The sequence below is a fragment of the Molothrus aeneus genome, chromosome Z (genome assembly GCF_037042795.1).
Source record: "Molothrus aeneus isolate 106 chromosome Z, BPBGC_Maene_1.0, whole genome shotgun sequence".
NCBI lineage: Eukaryota > Metazoa > Chordata > Aves > Passeriformes > Icteridae > Molothrus > Molothrus aeneus.
Window position 1 is genome coordinate 42,648,176 of NC_089680.1, and position 20,684 is coordinate 42,668,859.

Consider the following 20,684-nt stretch of genomic DNA (forward strand, 5'->3'; position numbering starts at 1 on the left):
AGAGAATGGCTATGGTTCAAAGGAGCCACTGGAGCATTTCTAGTCCAACCTCTCTGCTCTACATTGGTAATTCTAGAGCACATTGTACAGGGTTGTGTCCAGACAGCTTTGAGTATCTCTGCTGAGGGAGACTCCACAGCCTCTCTGGATGGCCTGTTACAGTGCTCAAGTCACTCTCCCTGTAAAGAAGTTCTTTCTTCTACTCAGGTGGAACTTGCTGTGCATCAGTCTCTGCCCACTGCCTCTTGTTCTATTGCTTGGCACCACCAAGAGCCTGGCTCCCTCCTCTTCAGATACTTATATACATTGATAGGGTCCCCTCTCAGTCTTCTCCAGGCTAAACAGGCCCAGCTCTCCCAGCCTCTCATCCCTTCCTCACAAGAGGAGCTCTGTTCTCATTTGATTGTTTTCCACAGCTTCTGTTTACCTTATTGGCAGGAGGGCAACCTCTGGTGATGGGTGGTTTCAGAGAGCTGCTTCTCTGCTGTGATTTGGGAAGCTGATTTTACCAATTAACCTAATCTTGCTACTGTCAGGTAGGAGGCAAAACATGATCTCCTCTATAAATGCACTCAAAGGGAAACCAACTTGGCAACCTCTCCTTTCTCCATTATTGCTTACTCTGCACACAACTGGACACCACAAACACCTCAAACTAATTAATGGGCATATAGGCCGAATGCTGCCTCAAATGCAAGCCAGGTCTATAATTATCACTAACTGCACAGCCTCTGAAAACTACAAACAACACATGTAAAATAATGTCTTTAAAAAAAAAAGCTTTGGTGGCACCTAAGTGGAAAAAAAGTAGCAAAACCTATATATATGGGATAAGAAAGAAGGAAAAGAAGACATACAGATGTACCTATTATGTCTTTATATTAGTACTGTCTCACATTACTCCCTGAACTTATTACTACTTTCGTGCTTGCATATGCACAGGCATTCTTTAGGAAGTGTATTTAAAAACAGCCTTGAAATGCTCATTTGTGAGGCACTCTGAGCTTCAGAGTAGCTTTATAATATGCTGCACCTAGTAGGGGGAGTAAGAAAAACATATTTACAGCTCAATCTCAAATGCTTTATCCACAAGAAAGTAGGCTTGCTCTTAAAAGGTTTCTACAGAAGTAGAAATACCCAATCTGCAGTAAAAAGAAGCAAATTCTACCAAACTCTACCTACTACTTAGGAAGCCGGAATGAATTAATAGCGGTGAGGAGGCTCTTGTCAATGTTCATGTGCCTACAGAGAAGGCAGTTCCTTCACTACCTGCTGTCCAGCCATTTCTTCTGGAAGGACTACACAGCTGGAGTGCTCTTGCCTCCTCAAGTGTTTCAGTGTTCAAGCTTACTCAGCGTCTCAGCACGGTTCTGGCAGAAACCTGTACCTGAGCCCATGTTACCTCAGTCATGGTTCCAAGCATTAAACACCAGCCCATCCGCTTATCAGTAACACATTTTCCATTTCCAAAAATCCAATGAAAACAGGAACAACAATAACAGGATATTCTGCTTGCTCTGGGGTTTCTCCTAATAATTTTTTTCTGGACTAAACATGGGGTTTGCAGTATTTTTTTTTCCTGGGTCACTGTTAATTGCATGACATATGACTGCATCAATCACTTTCTAATAACACACAGATTTTAGCTAGCAAAAGAACTGAGGAGTACTTAATGTCAAAATCCAAAGCAGTGGAAAGGGATTTTACTTTCCTCTCCTCTTCCTAATTTATGTGATAAAATACTCTTGGGATTAACAAGACAGCTATAAACCATGCCTTTGATCTTGCTCCCTTTCACAGTCTGAGTGAATTAAGACTAGCAGATCCAGCACATGTAACAGTGGTATTTTCAATTTTTTTTTTAATTGCAAGTCTTCAGGATGATGGACAACAGCACAAACAAAGCCAAGTCAAAATATATCCTTCCAGTGCTTCAAAGGATATTAGCTCAATATCAAGACAGTATCTCAATGCAGACTTTTCCCTCACCTTCCAAATTCCCTCTTAAAGATCACACTCCAAATAGACGAATTCCTTTAAATGCTCCAGCAAGATTTTCAAGTAGTAGAATCTTCCACTTCTCCATGAAAGAGAAGATAAAGGATCCCTTCTTTGTACCTGACTGCAACTTTCCCAGATTTTTTGGACAAAGGGTGCCTGTGTGACAGAAGCTTTAACAGAGGGTGCCGTTTCCCAGTGTCCCAGTCTGCTTGAAGCAGCATGCAGTTCTGACTGCTGGAAAGTCCACAGCTCCAAATTCTGCTACTCAAGATACCCTCATAGTACTGGCCAGCAACTGATATTCTATTGAAACCTTCTCCTCTTGTCAGTGGAAGCTAAAAAGGAAACCTAAGATTTCTGTGATTATTTGAACAAAGTTCCTACAAATCTAAGCTGAAGTAAAATGCTATACAAAGAATATCCTGAGAGACTGATTTCTAGCTCAGATTCCTCCTTCCAGAACCAAAAGTTGCTGTTTCTTTCAGGGCTGTAGTATTTGCTGTACTGTCATAAATTGCTAATTCCACCAAAGATCAGTCCTGCCTTTTGCCCTGAACACAAGGTCAAGACAAGAGTTACAGAATGAGCTGATGGCTTTTTATTTCCTAGCTTCCAGTGTAGCACACTAATGTCAAGGGCATTCAAGTCAAATTAAACATGCTGAACTACATCTTGTGGATGTTGAGGAGATAAAGGCTTCTACCTGGTTTATTTTTTTTCATTCTCTCCTTGGAAGACATATGAGACAGATTTACAGGCCTGGGATTGCAGTTTTCATTCTAAATCATCAAAAACCCAAACTCAGGCAGTTTTGTTGTAGCAAAACAAAACTCTGTTCCTATCAGAAAATCTAAAAATATTTTTTTTCAGGATGCTCTTTCTTGTGTCTCAGTTTCACACCTTATTTTGGGCTGATATTCTTTCATAGTGAAATTCTAGGGTATTGTCAGTGATTCCCTATTGAAATTCCACTCAAAAGACTTCCGAGGACTCTGCTCAAGTCCCAGGCTTTCCTATTTTTGGTAAGAAAAAACTGAAAGAAAGCAAAATGGAATTCTTCCATGGCTAATGTCTCCCAAGACCAACAACCCTCTATGCTGACAATGTGGTAGATGATCTAAAACAGCCAGGTGGCAAGGTCTCACTCTATATTTAAATACTTGGTAGGATTTCACTGGATTTATACAGTGTAGATACAAAAATTCATAGAAATTAGGTAGACAGAGGTGAAGAGAGGTTTAAGGAAGGAGTCTGTATATTCACTTGCAAAAGACTGTCCATCTAGTCAATCTTGCTCTGCTTTTTCTGTTGCAGAAGTCCTTCTTCCATTTTATAAAGGAAGGAAACAGAGTGATTGGGGTGTTAGCCAACCTTTGGAATGAACTTTCACACAGGGGTAACAGGATCAGATCTGCACAACCAACCATATAATGAGTGAAGAAAACCACTCCTAAGAATGAACAACAGCAAAAATGCTTTTCAAACACATACCTCTGCAAGTAGCCTCTGATCCAGACCACTGCCCATTTGGTTGACAAAGCCGGATGCTGCTTCCAACAAGATCAAATCCTGTCTTGCATCGGATTCCACAGGCAGCATTAAAGTAATTGTTGCAGACATTCTGGACAAAGTGACCATTTTCAGGGGGCTTCAGCTCAGGGCAGTGAACAACTAAATAATTAAACAGCCACAACAAAGTGGTTACTAGCTAGAGTGCAATAGGTCCCTGAAGGAAAACAATCATTTAGAATTTCTAACTCAGCTTGCACCTTGGCATTTTTGCTGGTTTGGAATGACAGAGAGAATCTTGTATGCATTTGACATGTCACTTACAGTACAAAACCACATTAAAAATTGTCCCAGCACTGCATTGTGCATTCCAGGGGTTTTCTGTTTGTCGATGGAAACACTTACCTTCACAGGTTTGTCCTACAGCACGATAACCCTCTCGGCATGTGCAATCCTCAAGGGAGGTACTTCCCGGTGGAGAAGTATGATTCTCATCAGGACATGAGATACAAGTGCTGATTCCACCTGGTGAACCTTCAGGCTTGTACGTTCCTGGTGGACAAGCTTTCAGCAAAAGAAAACAGAAAGGAATCAGGACATTCATCTTTCACCTAGCATATTTTTTCAAGTGTGTTGTTTTACTCTTTCTACATTTTCATTTATATATTCAGTGTCACCTAGGGCAGGAGCATTCTCCACTTGAAGTACTGCAGACTTCTTAACAGGTTTGAACTAATGCCTTCCAGACCTGGTGGAGTTATCTATAGTGACTGTCTGGGGACTGACATTAAGTCCATGATTAATCATCTTGAAAAGGAACCCAGTCCCAGAAGACACACCAGATTTTCACTGACAAAACCTGTGCAGACCTTATGAAGACATTCTTGATTCAGAACTGTAAAAAATCACTTCAGACTTAATCCTTGCCATTCAAAACTACAAGATGTTTAATGCATAGAGATTCATAGTTAAAAGCTAATACAAGCCAGCAAAACTCCTGCCTTTGATTTACACATTATGGTCATATGATATATGTGATCTATATACTAGGTGTGCTGAAATGTGAGAGGCAAAAACAATGAAGGAATTAATCAAAGCAACTACTGCTTGAAGCCTTTGCACTCATTTATATTGCATTTCATATTATTAATTCTGTGCAACTGCACACACAAGCTTTAAAAACATTCAGGTGACATTTTCTAAGGCAGAAAAAATGCACAGGGAAAAGGCACATCTCACCAGAGAACTTCAGACGGGCTTGATAGCTCTAAGCCTTACTGCTCTCTGCCTTGACTTCTTGTCTTCAGGAAATCACTGTAATTTGTGTTTCTTTCACAAGACGTGTGAATTAGGGGAGTGACTAATCAACAGGACAACACAGCAACTGCTGCTAAAGTGAAATTTTGATTGACCACATTACCATTTGAAACAGAACGCAAAGACACTTGTAAAGCTGAAAAATGTAACTGCTAATGAAAAGTTCAGGAAATATTCTATTATGCAATAGGAACACTGAAACCTGGCCAAAAAACTCTCACTCCATTAACTTGTCAGCAAAATGGCCACATTTTCTCCTTCAGACTGCAGGTCAGGCGCTGTCATTCTCCTCTCAGCCAATTGGTACCATTTGATGTAGCTCTGAATGGGATGAACAACTGTACAACCATAACCAGGCTCAAGTGACTCCCTCCTTACACAGTTAGGTGTGCCTTGCTTGTGGAATTGGTCTCTCCTACAGACCTGTATTTACTGGAGCTCAGATATTCTGGCAGTATCAACTTCCTCTTTGGTAGCTATAAGACCAACTTGGTCTATTCTGAGACTTGGATGCAAAGATACTCTGCCTCTTGTCTTACTAATGAAAACCCACTGCATTCTAGGCAACTGAAAAAAAAAAAAACAACAAACAAACCAAAAAAAAACAAAGGCAAAAGAAAATCCATTTTCCTTTCTCCTCACCTGTCATGAGAGAATTGACTTGCATAAGCCAAGTTTTATGGAATATACCCCCCCAAAAAATCAGCCAATATGAGCAGGTGGCACTTTCCAGAAGGAGGATGATTTTTTGGATACTTTCCAGAGAAAATATTTTTGTTGGTTTTTCAAAAAACTTTGAGTGGTTTTTTTGAAGAAAGCAACTGAGTGGCTTCCAGTTAAGAAGCAGATTTGGGTGCTGAAATTGGATTCACTAATTTGTATTTTAAACACACTTTTAAAGAGACAATGACAATGCCTATTCAGTAAGAGATATAAATACAAAAGAAAGCAATTCAGGAATGAAATAGGCAGAAAAATCCAATCAGATTTAGAGAAGGGATTTTTTAATTTTTGTTTTGGGATTTTCAGAAAAGTATTGGGAAAAAAAGTCTCTTTCATATAATTCACCTGTTCTTCCCATCCAAGACAACCTTTCTGGACTTCTGCTTCTATCCTTTGTTCTGTGCAGAAATTCCCATCTTGGACATCACATGTCTCCAAAATATTCTCTCCTGCTTTAGATGATCAGAGTACCAGAGGCATTGCTCTGAAATCTCTGACATATTTCCATCTGGCACTTTGTGAAGGTCTCTGCATCCTTTTTAAAACTGTATCCAGCACAAAGTGATGAATGCATCCAAGAGGACACAGGAAAGAGTGAAAATTAAGCATCACAGGGGACCTGCTCTGTGACAGAGATGCCCTCCATATGCCAGTTGAAGTAAAATAGCCTCTTCTTTTCCATGTATGGCATATAAAATGACATCTAAACTAGGTGTTCCATTCCAAAAAATCTCCCCTATAAACCAACAAACCCTCAACCTAATTTCTCTCTTCCTTTCAAGCTCACCTAAAATAAAAAAAACAGCAGCAATTTTCTCTCTGTTTTGAGAACTATGGAATAGAAGTAATCACCCATTCTGTGATGTGAACATTTTTAACAATAAACCCAGTAATTTGCTTAGAGCTTTGAATCAGTCTGGCTTTGAAGAAAATGATTAATTCTGAAATCACACTTACAATTTGCTCTTTCCAGTCAAGCAGCAGGAGGTAAACAACACTGTTAAGATCGTTATTAATGTCTCTACTGAGAAAAACATGTTTTCCCAAATGTCCTCGTTCTTTATGTATGCTTCAAATGCTTATCACTGCCTTTACAGGAAGTTGAAGTATATCCTTAACTTGGCATTTTATGTGGAATTTTCTTTAAGTCTGAATCTCTGCTAATTGATCCCACATATGCCCTAGACATATTCAAACTATGAAACTCCACACCAGTTTCATTCAGAATCTTTGCCAGAAAGCACTGGCTTACAGAGACATTTCCAGGTGTGCGAGATCACACAGTCTATCCTGAGATGTCAAAGAGATGATTTAAGAACAGAGCATAAGCACACTATGAATTTCCATAATTTCCATGACAGTCACAGAGGTTAGCCTGGCCACAGCTCACGTTAAAACCATCCAAAATCAGCTGTGGATGAGCAGAGCCCTGGCCATCTGCTCTAGACTGTCCACATTTGATCTAGCTAGATGGTAGATCCATCCTAGACAGCACTACAGCACGGCCCAAGTCTACACTCAGTGATGGATTCAAAGCTAAGACAGAGCCTAAGGGACAAACATATCTGAAGAGCACCTGTGGCTCAATCCATGACTGATCATACAGTCAGGAATTTTCTAGGATCAAGCAGTGTCAAATTTCATTCTAGTCACCTGTATGCATTCAGCAACCAGCAAAAAACTTACTACAGGGAAAGATTATATTCTTTGGTCCTAATCTGTAAAAGTAATTTTTTTTTCAAGGTTTGGTTCCCTTTCCAGCAATGTCCAGGTGTAAAAAGCCTCAAAACAGTGTGTGAATAAACCCAGTGTAAATAAGCACCAATTTAGCACTATCAAGAATAACAAAAAGAGGCACAAATTTAAAAATAGGAAAACAATTTTAACAGTATCAGTCTTTAAAGAGAAAGGAAACTCATATGCACATTGCAAACATGATTTTGAAAACAAAAGATGTGAATTTCTATATATGTGAACCATGTTGTTCTCTGCCCAGAAACAAGGGGAGGAGCAAGGAACTGCTTTTTGCTTAATCTAATTCTCCTCTTGAGACAGAATAGTGAACACTGAGCTACACCAGATGATTACCTCTTTGTTGGAATATATCTGGAAGCAGAGATTAGTGTGTGAACTCAAACAAGCACAAGGCCCAAATTCCCAAGCACACAAAGATGGGTCATATTGAAGTTGTCATCAACAACCTGCTTTCATAAAAGGGTAGATATTCATCAACAATTCACACGCAGATTCTATTATCTATACTAAGGACAGTGCACTAAATTTCTGACCAGAAATGAAAATGAAGTAATACATGGTTACTTCAGCATGCCTCCTGCATTTTCCTCCTCACATATGTTCTCCTAGGGTGTATAACTGACTGAAAAATTGTAAGAAAATCGAGCATGTCTCTTCTGGTTTTGAACATTACTGGGCTTGATGACATGTTGGGCCACCAACAGAATGCACTTTCTTACTTATACTTAAGTTGCATATAGAAAAGAAATCACTAGAAAAGAAATATGACAGGGGTTTGCTAGAATCAAAGACCCACAGGACAGACATAAAAACATTTCAGTCAACTAGCCATACTGACAGCACACCTATATGTCAAGATGTTGTTTGAAGATAAACAGTGAACGTGGAACATTAGAAAAGGCTGCGTAAAAAAGTAAAGAACAGACTTCTAAATTCAGTAGGAATTTTATTCTGCCTTCCTACAATTATGAAATCACTGACATTTTAATCTTTATGCAAGAATTTACTATTGTAAAAGTGACAACAAAAACAAAGGTTTATTTCAGAGATTCATCAAACAATTCATATGTATTATGCACTTTGGCTTTTTTAAAACTGCAAATACTAAAGCCATCAGCAAAGTTAAGCCAACTAGCACTGAACCCCCACAATGGCATAAAGTCTCCAGTCTGGACTTAAGCAGGTGGAGATCATAGGACAAAGCATTCATCTACTCTGTGGCATGGGATCACAATTCTTCCTCTAAGTGTACAAGTACAAATTTTAAGGATAAAAATTTCTGCCTTAAAAATGTAAAACTTTCAAAATCCTGGGAGAGCAAGCAAACTCAATTCCTTCTCCAACTAGTCCAGTGCTCTAAGTCACTGAAATGGAATTATTCTTCAATTATCCCAGTGTTAAGAAAGAGGAGACTCAAACTTCACTTATTTCAAAGATTAATTTGAGGGATTTTGTATTTTTCTTCAATGCATAATTTCTTCCACTAACTGCCTTTACTAAGTAATCCCTGGCATGAACCGTTTTTTCCACACTTTATGCTAATGAAGGATCTGATTAAGGATTTATCTTTTGTGGGATATGACAGGAATCAGCTAGGCAATATCCTGTTCTCTTCTGCATCACCCTGAGTTCTATTGATACACAGCTACTCTGATGACTGTAGTCTATAATTCTCATTTTTTCCTCAAAAGCGCAAAGCCTAAATGAAATGACACCTTCATGCAAATCTCCAATAGTCTTTGTAACTCAGCCTCCAAACATCTTCAATAAGGAAAGAAACCCTAGTTTGCCATTTAATCAAGTTGCGTTTATGATACTGTAATTATTTTTATGACATAGATTGCATGGATAGGTACTTGACAGATCTGTCCCAGAATCACAGTATACCATGAATACCTGCTCTTACTTGGTTTCCTCGTACTCACTAAAAATGATGGAACCCATAGGTTACGGAATCTCCAGATACTGGACATGGAGATTTTTAGTTGTGTGGATCCTAGACCTAATATATGATTCCTTGTGCTTCTAGTAATTTTTTGGAAGTTATGTGGAAGATCTGAAACCAAAACCTCAAATTAAGTCACATTTATGTCCTTGAAGAACTGCAGTCTGAAGCTGTGGGTTCTCCCTTCCACTCCTTTACTTCACCTATTATTGCTATGCATTGGCAACAGTGGAAAAAAAAAAAAAGAAGTTGTCACTGGAGCCTTCAAGTGTGTAAAAAAAAGTGCTCTGGTAGCTGTATTTGCAAATAGTCATGTATTAGATTTGCCACCATGAATAGATCTGACTATAAAACTTATTTATTTTACTAATTGGGAATTAAAATTTTAGTAATTAAGGATATATGGATAAATTCCAGTACAGTATTGTGCTACATTTTTCTACTTTCATATCTGCATCTCTTAACATGACAAAGTACTGCATGATCAGATTCATCTAAGGCCAAGCACTCCCTTGCTTAGAAGCAGCAGTAGGAACAAGGGGCTAGTATGAATTTCTTTTGACAATAGCCTGCCAAATACAATGCACTTTACAATGACAAGCCATGGTGTTATGTAGGAAATGGAGATCCCATTCCACACCAAGCAGTCAAAGACTTCTTGGGATGTCCTACAGTACCAGCATACAGTGTCGCTCATACAACCTCCTGCCTCCAAAACTCCTTCTGCTGCTGCTGCACACTTTAAGTGTAAGCGACCTCTGCAATGGAAGAACGTGAATTACATATGGGAGGCCACAGCTGCATGGAACTACCCAGACCTCCGCCATCTCTGTGTATTTCACAGTGACATCTCTTGGCTTTTGCTGCAACCATCTTATGAGTCCTTCTCAGCTTGGGCCAGTAGCATTACTGGCCAGAGACCATCACGGCCTCTGAAATATATTTTACTGCACCAGCACATAAAGATCTTTAAGCTTGCTTCTCTAAGACTTTCCACATGATGGGTCTCTATTGTAGAGATTACTTCCAGAAATTACAGCTTTTGTTGTCACCCTTATTATCTAGGAAGATGGTTTTTCTTAAGATCTTCTGTATAGTAGGTTTGTCAGGTTGCCCACATTGTGATTATGAAATGCCTTTAGGAAGATAAGGAAAAACAAATCTAAACTTTTGGCAGATGCAGTAATCCACCTTTCTGCAGTTTGCAACATGTATGATGCTTCAAAATACCCTCAAACAAAACAACAAACAAACAACAACAACAACCAACTAAACAAAAAACCAAGGCAGGAGTATGCTAGGATTACAAAAAACAGGCAAGGGAGTGGCTTTAGTTAAACATTTGACATGTATGACTTGTACAAAGACTGCAAAGGAAAAGCCTGAGCTTGCCTTTATGCGTAGGGATCAGGGAAGGATTTCTAAATTTTAGCATATTCTCCAGCTCTTTAATATCTCCTATTATGCCCAGCATGTGCTCTGCATTAATTTCAGATGGCATTGAACCTGCTCATCCATCTGCACTTTGTCAGTATTTTTTAAGCATCCTTCTCAAAGCAACATGATTAGCAATTTAACAAGCTAGATGTCTCTGGTCTTATTTGATTTATTTTCCTCCATCTCCTTAGTAGTTCTACAAATTTTCTCTCAGGCAAAGGCAGCAGGCTGAAACAATTCAGAAGTTTAGCTGGCTCTACATGATACATAGGGGATGGTTCATTCAAACAATGAAGTTGAGGTTGCATACAGCAAAATTGATATATTCCACTGCCAAGTAGTCTGCAGAATTTGCTACAACACTCTGAGATGATTCAGCTCTAGATTTTTAAGCACTTCAAACAAAGTCATAACAAACTTTCAGAAGAAAAAACATTTTCTTGATAAAAATGAGAATCTTGGATCCCCTCCCACAGGGCAGAATATGTTGCCTGGAAGGAGATCCAATCGTTGGGTGAGCATCTCATCCTGCTGCTGCAAGCATCCACAATGTGGAGAACAATCTGCCTGCTTGAAGAATATAAGCCCAGGAGGCATCACAGCTTGTAAACGTTAGGATGCCAATGAGAACCTTCTCCACAGGGAGGTCTGGCTATGCTGAGCATCTCTGGGTAGGCTTGGGGCCAGCACATTCACACAGGATTACTGCAAAGCAACGACTCTGAATGCCAAACACCCTCCTTGGTCATAGCATCAGTATTGACAATATAGAGGAAATCCATTTATGCCCACTTTTAAAACTTTTTTTAAGAAGAAGGCCAACTATTACATGTTACAAGCAAGATGAGTGCCTCCAACAGATTCATACTTGATCCACTCTTGCATTGTAAGGACACAGAGCAGTGAGATGTATTTTATGTGTTTTACAATCCTAAAAACAAAGACTACTGATAGAGGTTACTACATATACTTTTACAGGTTACTTCTCTTTTTGTTTCAAAGCATGTGGCTTACTTAAGAATGAGAAAAAAAAATCCTGATTCCATGCACTGTAACTTTAAAAGAAGTCTACTTATGCTTCATTCAAACTACAAAATCACAAGATAGATCCTGACAACTCGTGTAATATCTATATACAGAAGTGACCTTCAGGTACTGAAGTGAAGCTCTTTGGGTTTAAGTGTCAGTGCATTTCAGACAGTTACAGGTTTGCTGTTTGCATGGACATAAAATCCAGCCTTGATGATACATTGGAGGAGATGCCCAAACATACACATGCCTATCAGTGACAGATATCAGTTCATACCAGCACTTCTGATTTTAAAATTTGAATACTGATTTATGTCCTCATGTGCCCCTGTATTTATAGAAGTTATCATGCTAAAAGTGTAAAACTAATTCCAAAACTACAAAAAATTCTTTCTAGGAAATTAATTCAGTTAATATTGTTAAGTTTGCTAGGCAAATAAAGATTATGTATGAATTTATTTACATGCTAGAGAAGGTTTTTTTTTGTTTAAAACTTCATGCAGAGTGACACCCTTATAGAAAAAAGGGGAAATACAATAAATTCTGAAAATGCTTTGCTCAGAGCGGCATTGCTATACAGTGGGCTTCTCTGGACATGGTCTTTATCATAATCACAGACACATTCCTCAGCAAACCTTGATCACTGCTGATGTGATAGCACATGCTACTCTAAATACTACTGTTCTAAGTGCCCTGGATGGCATCCTGCTATTTAAATATACAAACACTGAAAAGGAGCTTCGCCATCCTGTACTAGCTGCACTTGTTTGCCATTTTGGTACTGTTGCTGTGAAGTTGCACATTCTTTTTTAGAACAGCAAATTCAAAAAACCCCAACAAACTGACTGACTGATGTAAAGAAAATTCCATTAAAGAGAATCCAAACATTTTGTTTCATTTGTGCTACACATAGATGAGCAAATACCTGCTTGAGAGATCTAGTATCTCTCTTTTCTGAAGGCACTGGAAGCCCAGGGTTCTCTAGGCCTGGTCTAACCATTTTACCATGTATGAAATAATTCTTCTTGTCCTTTCATCCTTTCACAAAAGGTTCTGGGTCAAGAAGGAAAAGAGAAGGACAAGAAGAGGACATGTTTGCATCAACCCATCACGTGCCTCCCTAACAGGAAGGACTAATAATCAGCAACTAGGTGCCTAAAGGGCTAAAATTATCCCTAGATCAGATCCCAAGTGATGGCTGTTACATATGGAAGAGTTGAAAAGCTCCACTGGGCTGTGATCTGTGCTGCTCAGCTAACTCCTGTGCGACCTAGAGGCACACACTGGGAAACAAGAAATAGATTTCCTTTATCCACAGCTTGAAAGAGGGATAACTTGGCAAAAGAGGAGTCTGAGCTGGGATGAAAAACCCATTCTTTAACAATTAATGTGCTACACCCAGAGGAATGTGAACAGAAGTGAGAATCTCCACTGCCTGCGACCCCTGGGAGTTGCTGAAATTACCACAATCCAGCCAGCAATTGCTCAGCACAGCCTGCACTTTCGTCCAGAAGCAGGGAGCAGGAGTCTCATGTTACAGCTAAGTCAACACATCACCTTCTCCTGGGATTGCTCAGTTTAACAAAATAAGGGAGAAGGGTTTAGAAGCTGACAAAGCATGCATCCCAATCCCCACAACACTAATAGGTTACTGCAGGGAAGAACATGCCTGGTGGTTCAAGATCCATTTCCACTATGTTCACCAACTCAGCAACTTGAAAAGTTTTGTGTTCAGTGATTCTTGGGACTTAATAGTAACCAAAAATTACTCTCTGCTCAAACTCAGTGAGCAAACTGGTTTTCCTGAGAGAAGCCAGTTGTGTAGGGAATCCAGGAGTAGTCAAGAGACATTCTCAGATTTTCTCATTCTCATTGATACAAAAATTGTGAATTGTCTCTCTGGCAAAATATGAACAGAGCCCTGTATGTTCCTGAATAATTTTGCTAGCCTAATATGAAATACTCCTTTTCTTCTGTTGTCTCCAACACCCACTCCTAACAGCTTCTGGTGCATATAATCCTGGGGTTAAAAAAAAACCAAACCAAAAAAAACCAGATACCTATTTCTGCCTCCTTTCTCTGCAGATCAGAGTAGTGCCAGTGCTCAATCACAGATGGGGAATGCAGCAAGTAAAAGTTATTATAAACAGGAAAGAGAAGCTATTTCTGCCAGACCCTCAATAAACTGTCACTACTGCATTAGGTGCCAAACTTGGCCTCATTTCCACATCCCTTATTTTTATCATTAAATATACTTTTTAACAACAGTGATTATACTCCTATTAAGTAACATTTCTGAGCACTGAAGATATAGCACATGACTGTGCAGATGGAGAACATATGTCACTATTTCCATGTTTATTTACTTAGTAGCCCAGGGTAGGAAACAGAGCTTTTGGTTAACTTAAGACTGCTGGAGGACATGCAATGGCTCAGGCCAGTAATCAGGCCATAAAAAGTGTTGGTTTTGCCAATTATTTTTTTACATATTGTGAAACTAGCCCAACTATTTCTGCATAGAGTTCAGTAAGCTGTTGTAATCTTGATATTATAGTTCCTACTTAATTCCTGGAATCACCACTGATACTCCTGATTTAGCGTGAAAAATGCCATAAATCCCACTCCCCATTCCTCAAGCAAAACTCTTATAGAAACTGACAAGATTCCTTGAATTCTTTTAATATTTTCCAAATATGTATATCAAAATAAAGTCTTGTTTACTGAAAGCCAGAGCACTGAGATAACAACTATGTCAGTATGCTCACTACTAACTGCTGCTTGCTCAAGAAACATTTGGAAAACTGACTGCTTTTCACTTCATTTTCTCCTGTTGTCCTTGTCCCCTCCCTCCCCCCATTCCTTTGCAAGATATAAAAGATGTCCTTAAGAACAGATCTGACCCTTGCTAAAGCAGTATCTACTGCAGGAAGAGGGTCACTGCAGATCCGAATGGAAGAAAGTATTTTAAAATACTAAGTACTGTGGCTGTCAACAAAGTGAACATCACTGCTGCAAATTAAAGGTATGAAATATAGAAAAGATTATGTTGCATTACCTTAACCAAATACACAGCCTCAGGCCTCAGTCTAACACAGCTTCCTTCTCTGAAGAACTGCCATTTAAAACATTTTTGAACCATGCTTTTCATCCCCCACTGGACAGCCACTCTTCAATGACCTAATTTTCTGCAATGCAGGAATCTTCCTGTAAAGAAGCAATCCCAGGGCAGTAAGGCCTACATTTCTAAGGCCCCTATTTTGCTATCAGTGTTGATAAAAAGTGCTAAAGTAGCACCTGTAAGATCCAAGGACTTTACTGAAGAGCAGTTGATTAAACTAGAATGAACCCCCCCTGTGGAATCTGCCAGAAAGGGAGCAGGGAAACATCAGAGTGAGGTTGTCTCAGGAACTGTCAGGCTCTCAACCTCTCTGCACATTTAAGTGAATCTGTGCTCTGTGTCTCAGTTCTCCATCTTCTTCTCTGCTTGAAAGGTAATTTTTCCACTTTAAAAATGCAGAAACTTGTTCTCTTTCCAAGGGGCAGCGGGATTCTTTGCATGTTTTGGGAGAAAAGGACTACACTTCCAGTCCTACCTTCCCCATTAAATACATGCTCTCTTTCTAAACTCTTTTGCCATAAACAAGACTATACACATCTTCAGAGATGGAGAATAAGAAAGAGGGAACACTCTTAGCAGCAATCTGAAGCAAAAAGGAAAAAAAAATGTAAGCGGCAAAAATTATTAAATCACTGCTCAACGGACCCAAGACTCAAAATTATCAAACCACAGAGTTTTAGCTAGAAAATCTATTTCTAAATAGCACTTGATTCCAAATAGTTATCTTCACAACATAATTAATGGTATCTACAAACATCCCATTTTTTCCTGAGATGGAGCCAAATTCTTAGCTAGTTGCTTCTACTTTTGGAGACTGTGAACCAGTGAGGGTGCAAGTGACATAAACTACCACTCTGATTATGAATGCATAAGGCACTGCACTTTCAATGTAGGAGGCCTCCCAAAAATTACCTTAAAATATGAGAATAAATCAATCTCTAACATCACTGGGAGTGAAATTCAAGATGTTAGAGACAGCTTTGTGAAACATCACATTCATAGACCTTGAACTTATTACCATTAATACTTGCCTGTGCTACAGCCTTGAGGCAAAAACCAGACAAGTCACAGCTGTAATCCATCACCTCCATCTGGAGGGATAAGTAGGTAAAAAGAAGCAGGGGAACAAGAAGGCAATAAGGTCCTTCTCACAGGCTCTCAAGAGTGCAAAGTTGCCATCTTGTCTGAGACAGAGGGGAAGGTGCCCAGGCAGTGGATGATAAAACGCTCTTGATGGTGAAGCACTATCTGAAGACAGCAGAATCCTGGAGGTGGGCAAAGCAAGATGCCTCACTTCTTAAGCTGGAATTGAGGGCCATACACATGCTCTTGGGGCCACAGGATAGCTTATTACTGCTTCTAGGCCAAACTCCTCTGGCACTTTGGCTGGGAGAGCCATTACCATGGGTGAGTTTTGTGCCCTTCACTACAAGAAAGACACTAAGGCACTGAAGTGTGACCAAAGAAGGGTAGCAAAGATGCAAAAGGGTCTAGAGCACAAGTAGCTGAGGGAGCTGGGCATGTTTGGCCTGGAGAAAAGGAGGCTCGGAGGGGGGAAATTATTGCTCTCTACAACCCCCTGAAAGGAGGCTGTAGCCAGGTGGGGGTCAGCCTCTTCTAAATAGCAAGTTATAGGATGAAAGGAAATGGCCTTGAATTGCACCAGGGGAAGTTTCAGTTGGATACTGGTAAAAAATTCTTCACCAAAAGGTTAAGAAAGTCAAACATTGGAAAACACTGTCCAGGAAAGTGGAGTCATCAAACCTGGAGGTATTACTAGATGTGTAGGAATGGTGCTTAGGGACGTGGTTGAGTGGTGGACCTGGCAGTGTTAAGTTAATGGTCAGAATCAATGATCTTAGTGGTAACAGTTACATGATTCTATGAGTAATGAAAAGGAGTATCACTGCTAAGTAGTGAAAAAGGTAGGCATGATGTGAACCCTCAGCTGCTGTTACACTAAAGAGACAGTGGCAGAGGGTCCCTCAGTGTCTGAGGCAAGTAAGAGCCTTCTCAATTCAAATTTTGATCACACTACTTCTGTTCTCAGGGTTTGGACTGTGAGCACAAGTTGAGCTACTGGTCCACTTTAAAAGCCACATATGAACGCAGCTTGGCTACTCTCACTGATGAAATCAAGTGACTAATGAAAACTAAGTGTCCTTGCCTCTGTGCCATGACCTAACCAGAATGCCTCCCATGACTTGTGCCATGACCTAGCCAGAACCCGTGTGCTGCCACTGGGACAATTTTTTAGTGTTTTTGGCCAACCAGGAAGAATATGGGTGCTCACAGAAGCGCCATGTTTCAAAAAAGGTGTTGCATTTCATAAGGCATTTTGAATTTCCATTCAGAAATAAAAGAGATAAAAATTTATATATGTGTTTTACTCCTCTACAATTCACAATGACATAAAAACTCAAATGTAGGGATTTGCAAGTGACAGCATATTTTGCTAAAAAGTTGAAGCAAAAGCTTAGATTCTAAAATGAGGGAAAAATTTGCATTTCATGTGATATTCTTTGCAAGCTGACAACAGAAATAGGCCTAAGAGATCAGAATATGCTTAGGCATACATATTAATGCCTCTGTGAGACAGAAAACAATGCAAGTCCAAAACAAAACACCAGCTTAAGAACATGTAACTCTTCTGGTAAATGACTATGATGCTTGGCAAGCACTACTTACATCCTGTGCTGACACCATGACTCCTCAGAACAAGGCCACTCAGCCTCCCACTTTCCTCCTTGTATTAGAAAACCTCAGTCCTGTGAACTGAGTTACCTGACTGACTTTTGCAGTATTTCACACTCCTGCAAGAAAGCCCCTCTTCCATACCTTCTTTCTTGGGACTCAAGGCACCACTGTGTCACAGGAATAACAGATGCAGAAGATTCAGACAAGTTACCTACTGCCTTTAAATTTCCCAAAAGCACTTCCTCCCTGGACTGGACTCCCCAAAGTGAGCATACACAGTGTTGCTGATGTCAGATGGACTGGTCTCGACTGCTAAGATGCTAAAGTTATTGCAGCAGGCTTTAGCAGACTGGCATTCCCATGTCTGCACAGGCTTCATGGTATGTTCTGAAGTCAGCAGGAGGGCAATGTGTGAAACAAGGCATAGAAAGACAAAACACAGTAACAGGCCAGTGTTTTCTTCCAGAGCTCCAGATATTTTTATACAGGCATAAAACTCAGAATATATGTCTTTAAATTCATGTGACTTAGGGTATTCCCAGCCCATCATTGTAGGTGCTTCTGTGTTCCACCAGAATACTGCCTCTATCTCTACACAGCTTCTAATACCACCTATGTTTATTTCTAGGTATGAATTGTTCTAGGGGAACAGAGTTAGAATGCACCAAAAAAAAAACCAACTGGAGCTGCCATAAAACCAAAAACTGGAGCTGACATGGAGCCTGACAGTAGTCAGAGCAATGCTATACTCTCAATTAATCTGTGAAGTACTAACCAACAAACAGCTTAGAGTTACTGGCAATAAGTTTTGAAAAAAAAAGACATACAGTACTAGTAGCCTCAATGTAGAAAAGTTGTTGTACTTTATCTTCTGGAATTTTTGAGAAACAAGCCACACGCCACAAGGAGATGGCAATTTTGCATGGATACTTACTAGCATTTGCATTTACAAGGGAACACCCTTTCTTTGAACTTTTTGGGGGCAAAAGTTCCCCCTCCACCCTTTTTTTTTTTTTTGTGTGTGTGTGTGTGTGTGTGTGTGTGTGTGTGTGTGTGTGTGTGTGTGTGTGTTCAGAATGTTTCTTTTGATGTCAGAGGACAAAACCCCCAGCAGATTTTTGTTAATGGCCAAGAGAAGGAGCCAGTTCTTAAGTTGTTACAATAAGTGCAGGTCTGTATAAAATCAGCACATCTGCCCATACTGACACAGATAGTAGATTTTTGCCATTTCTCTATGCTTTACACTGCTTAAAACCTGCAATTTAGTCCCTAATTTTATTGGGTTTTGTTTCAAATCTGTCAGGTCCAAATTGTATCTATAAGATATGGCTATAGACTATATACTAGGCTAGACCATATATTTAACTACATTATACTCACTTATGTAACATCAGCTTCTCAACTCCCCACCAATCCATTCAACTCCCCACCAATCCAAGGTCCATTCATTCTTCCTACTCTTATTGACTAAAACATTTCCTATTCAATAAATTTCAGACTAGGGAGAAAAAATTTAACTTCTCAAACTACAGTCAGGTGTTAGTTTTACTAAAACATCTGCATTGGAATTGTTGAGTTGCTGCTCTATCTTTGTTTTGCATGGTTACAAACTAAACCCTAGGGTTTTCTTTTTCTGCCAGAGTTGAGTTTAAAATTCAAGGAAGACAAGTTACATGCTACACAGTTACGAAAAAAATACTATAGAAACATTGCTACCCCTATTAGCTATCGTGTTACTTACAATTTTTACTTTAGCAACAGAAGATTTATATAGTTGATACACAAGGCGAAGAACCACTTAGTTCCAAAGACTTGATCCAGATCTCAATGATTCTAGTGGAGATATGCTTATCCACTTCAACCAGCTTGTCAAAACTATGGATATGGTGAAAACCGACCAGCAGCTTCATGTGCCATTTATTTATGTGAAAAATTTGTACCAAACTGACTGAGAAAAGATCCTTTTTTTACAATTTTGCAGGTAAAGCCCCTGCAGTTAGATGTTAAAACTCATGCTTGTCTTTTTTTTTTTTTTCCATGGAGAGCTCATGGTCTGACTCTAGAGTTTGTTAGAGTTTTTCTGGTGGACTAAATCTTGACTTAAATTCACTGCCAGAAATGCCTCATTTTCATAAAGCAGGTTGTACAGATGCAACGAACTGCTTTGGTGTCAGAAGTCACCTAAAATAACAACAAAGCTACTGTAGGATCATGTAGCAATCTTCATCTCTATCAATCATTCATACAAAACAAAAAAAAACCCCAAAAACTCAACCAAAAACTCAACATCAATATTGTCAGCATATTCCTCATCTCTCCTGAGATGAGGAATATGCTGACAATATATTTTAAATTTTCAATCCAAAGGAATTTATCTCTGTGGTGTGCTACATTTCAAAAAATCTTGCAGCATCCACTTAAGTTTTACCCTCAGCTTTGCTTTGCTTTCTATAGCAACAAGTAGGAGAACCTCTACCTAATTTCCAGAAGCAAATGGGCTTCTGGAAATACTGGGCTTCAGGGGACTAATTTTTAAGAAAGCAGGTTTAAATGTAAGAAATCTGGAATAGCATGTCTGCATGCTTCTGGATGTATTTATTTTGCACACAAAACACTCATAAAAGCCATTTTTCTCCAGTCTTCATGAAAACAATAATTATTAATGTTTTTACATTATTGTTTTAAGACTTAAAAAGACTTTTAAAAATATAATTAACGTGCTAAACTTCCATAGCCATGTCTATAGCATTTGTTTTTTATATCCACCTTTCTCATCCACTTTGCTTCCAGTACTCTCAGTGGAAAACCACTGGAAAACTTAGTTATGTTTCTCCTGTAGTCAACCATCATGATGTTATGGTACCCTCACTAGAAAAACACATTTACATTTCTTTTGTATTTAACCATCACGATGTCTCCTGAAACCCATAAAGAGTCACAAGATTTATAAGAAACAGAAAAAAAGACACAGAAGGCCAGGAAGGAATATTTTTGCCATTATTAATTAGGCATCAATTCAGCATTACTTAGTTACAGGCATTTTGCATCCTTCCTCCTGGTTTAGCTCCCTCCTCATGACAGCCAGGCATTTTGACACAGCATACTCACAATAGAACCTCTGTGTATTATCACAGATTGAAAGTCTCTTTGTAA

The 20,684-nt window shown here is 39.3% G+C and overlaps 1 protein-coding gene across 1 annotated transcript in view; it reads right to left on the minus strand.

Annotated features, from left to right (window-relative positions):
- Positions 1-20,684, minus strand: part of SVEP1 (sushi, von Willebrand factor type A, EGF and pentraxin domain containing 1) — a 115,211-nt gene that overhangs the window by 75,012 nt on the left and 19,515 nt on the right. Inside the window, exons 4-5 of the mRNA XM_066568820.1 lie at positions 3,916-4,074; positions 3,493-3,672 (exon numbers count right to left, since the gene is read on the minus strand). Of these exons, the coding sequence (XP_066424917.1) occupies positions 3,493-3,672; positions 3,916-4,074 (339 nt within the window). The remainder of the gene's footprint in view (positions 1-3,492; positions 3,673-3,915; positions 4,075-20,684) is intronic.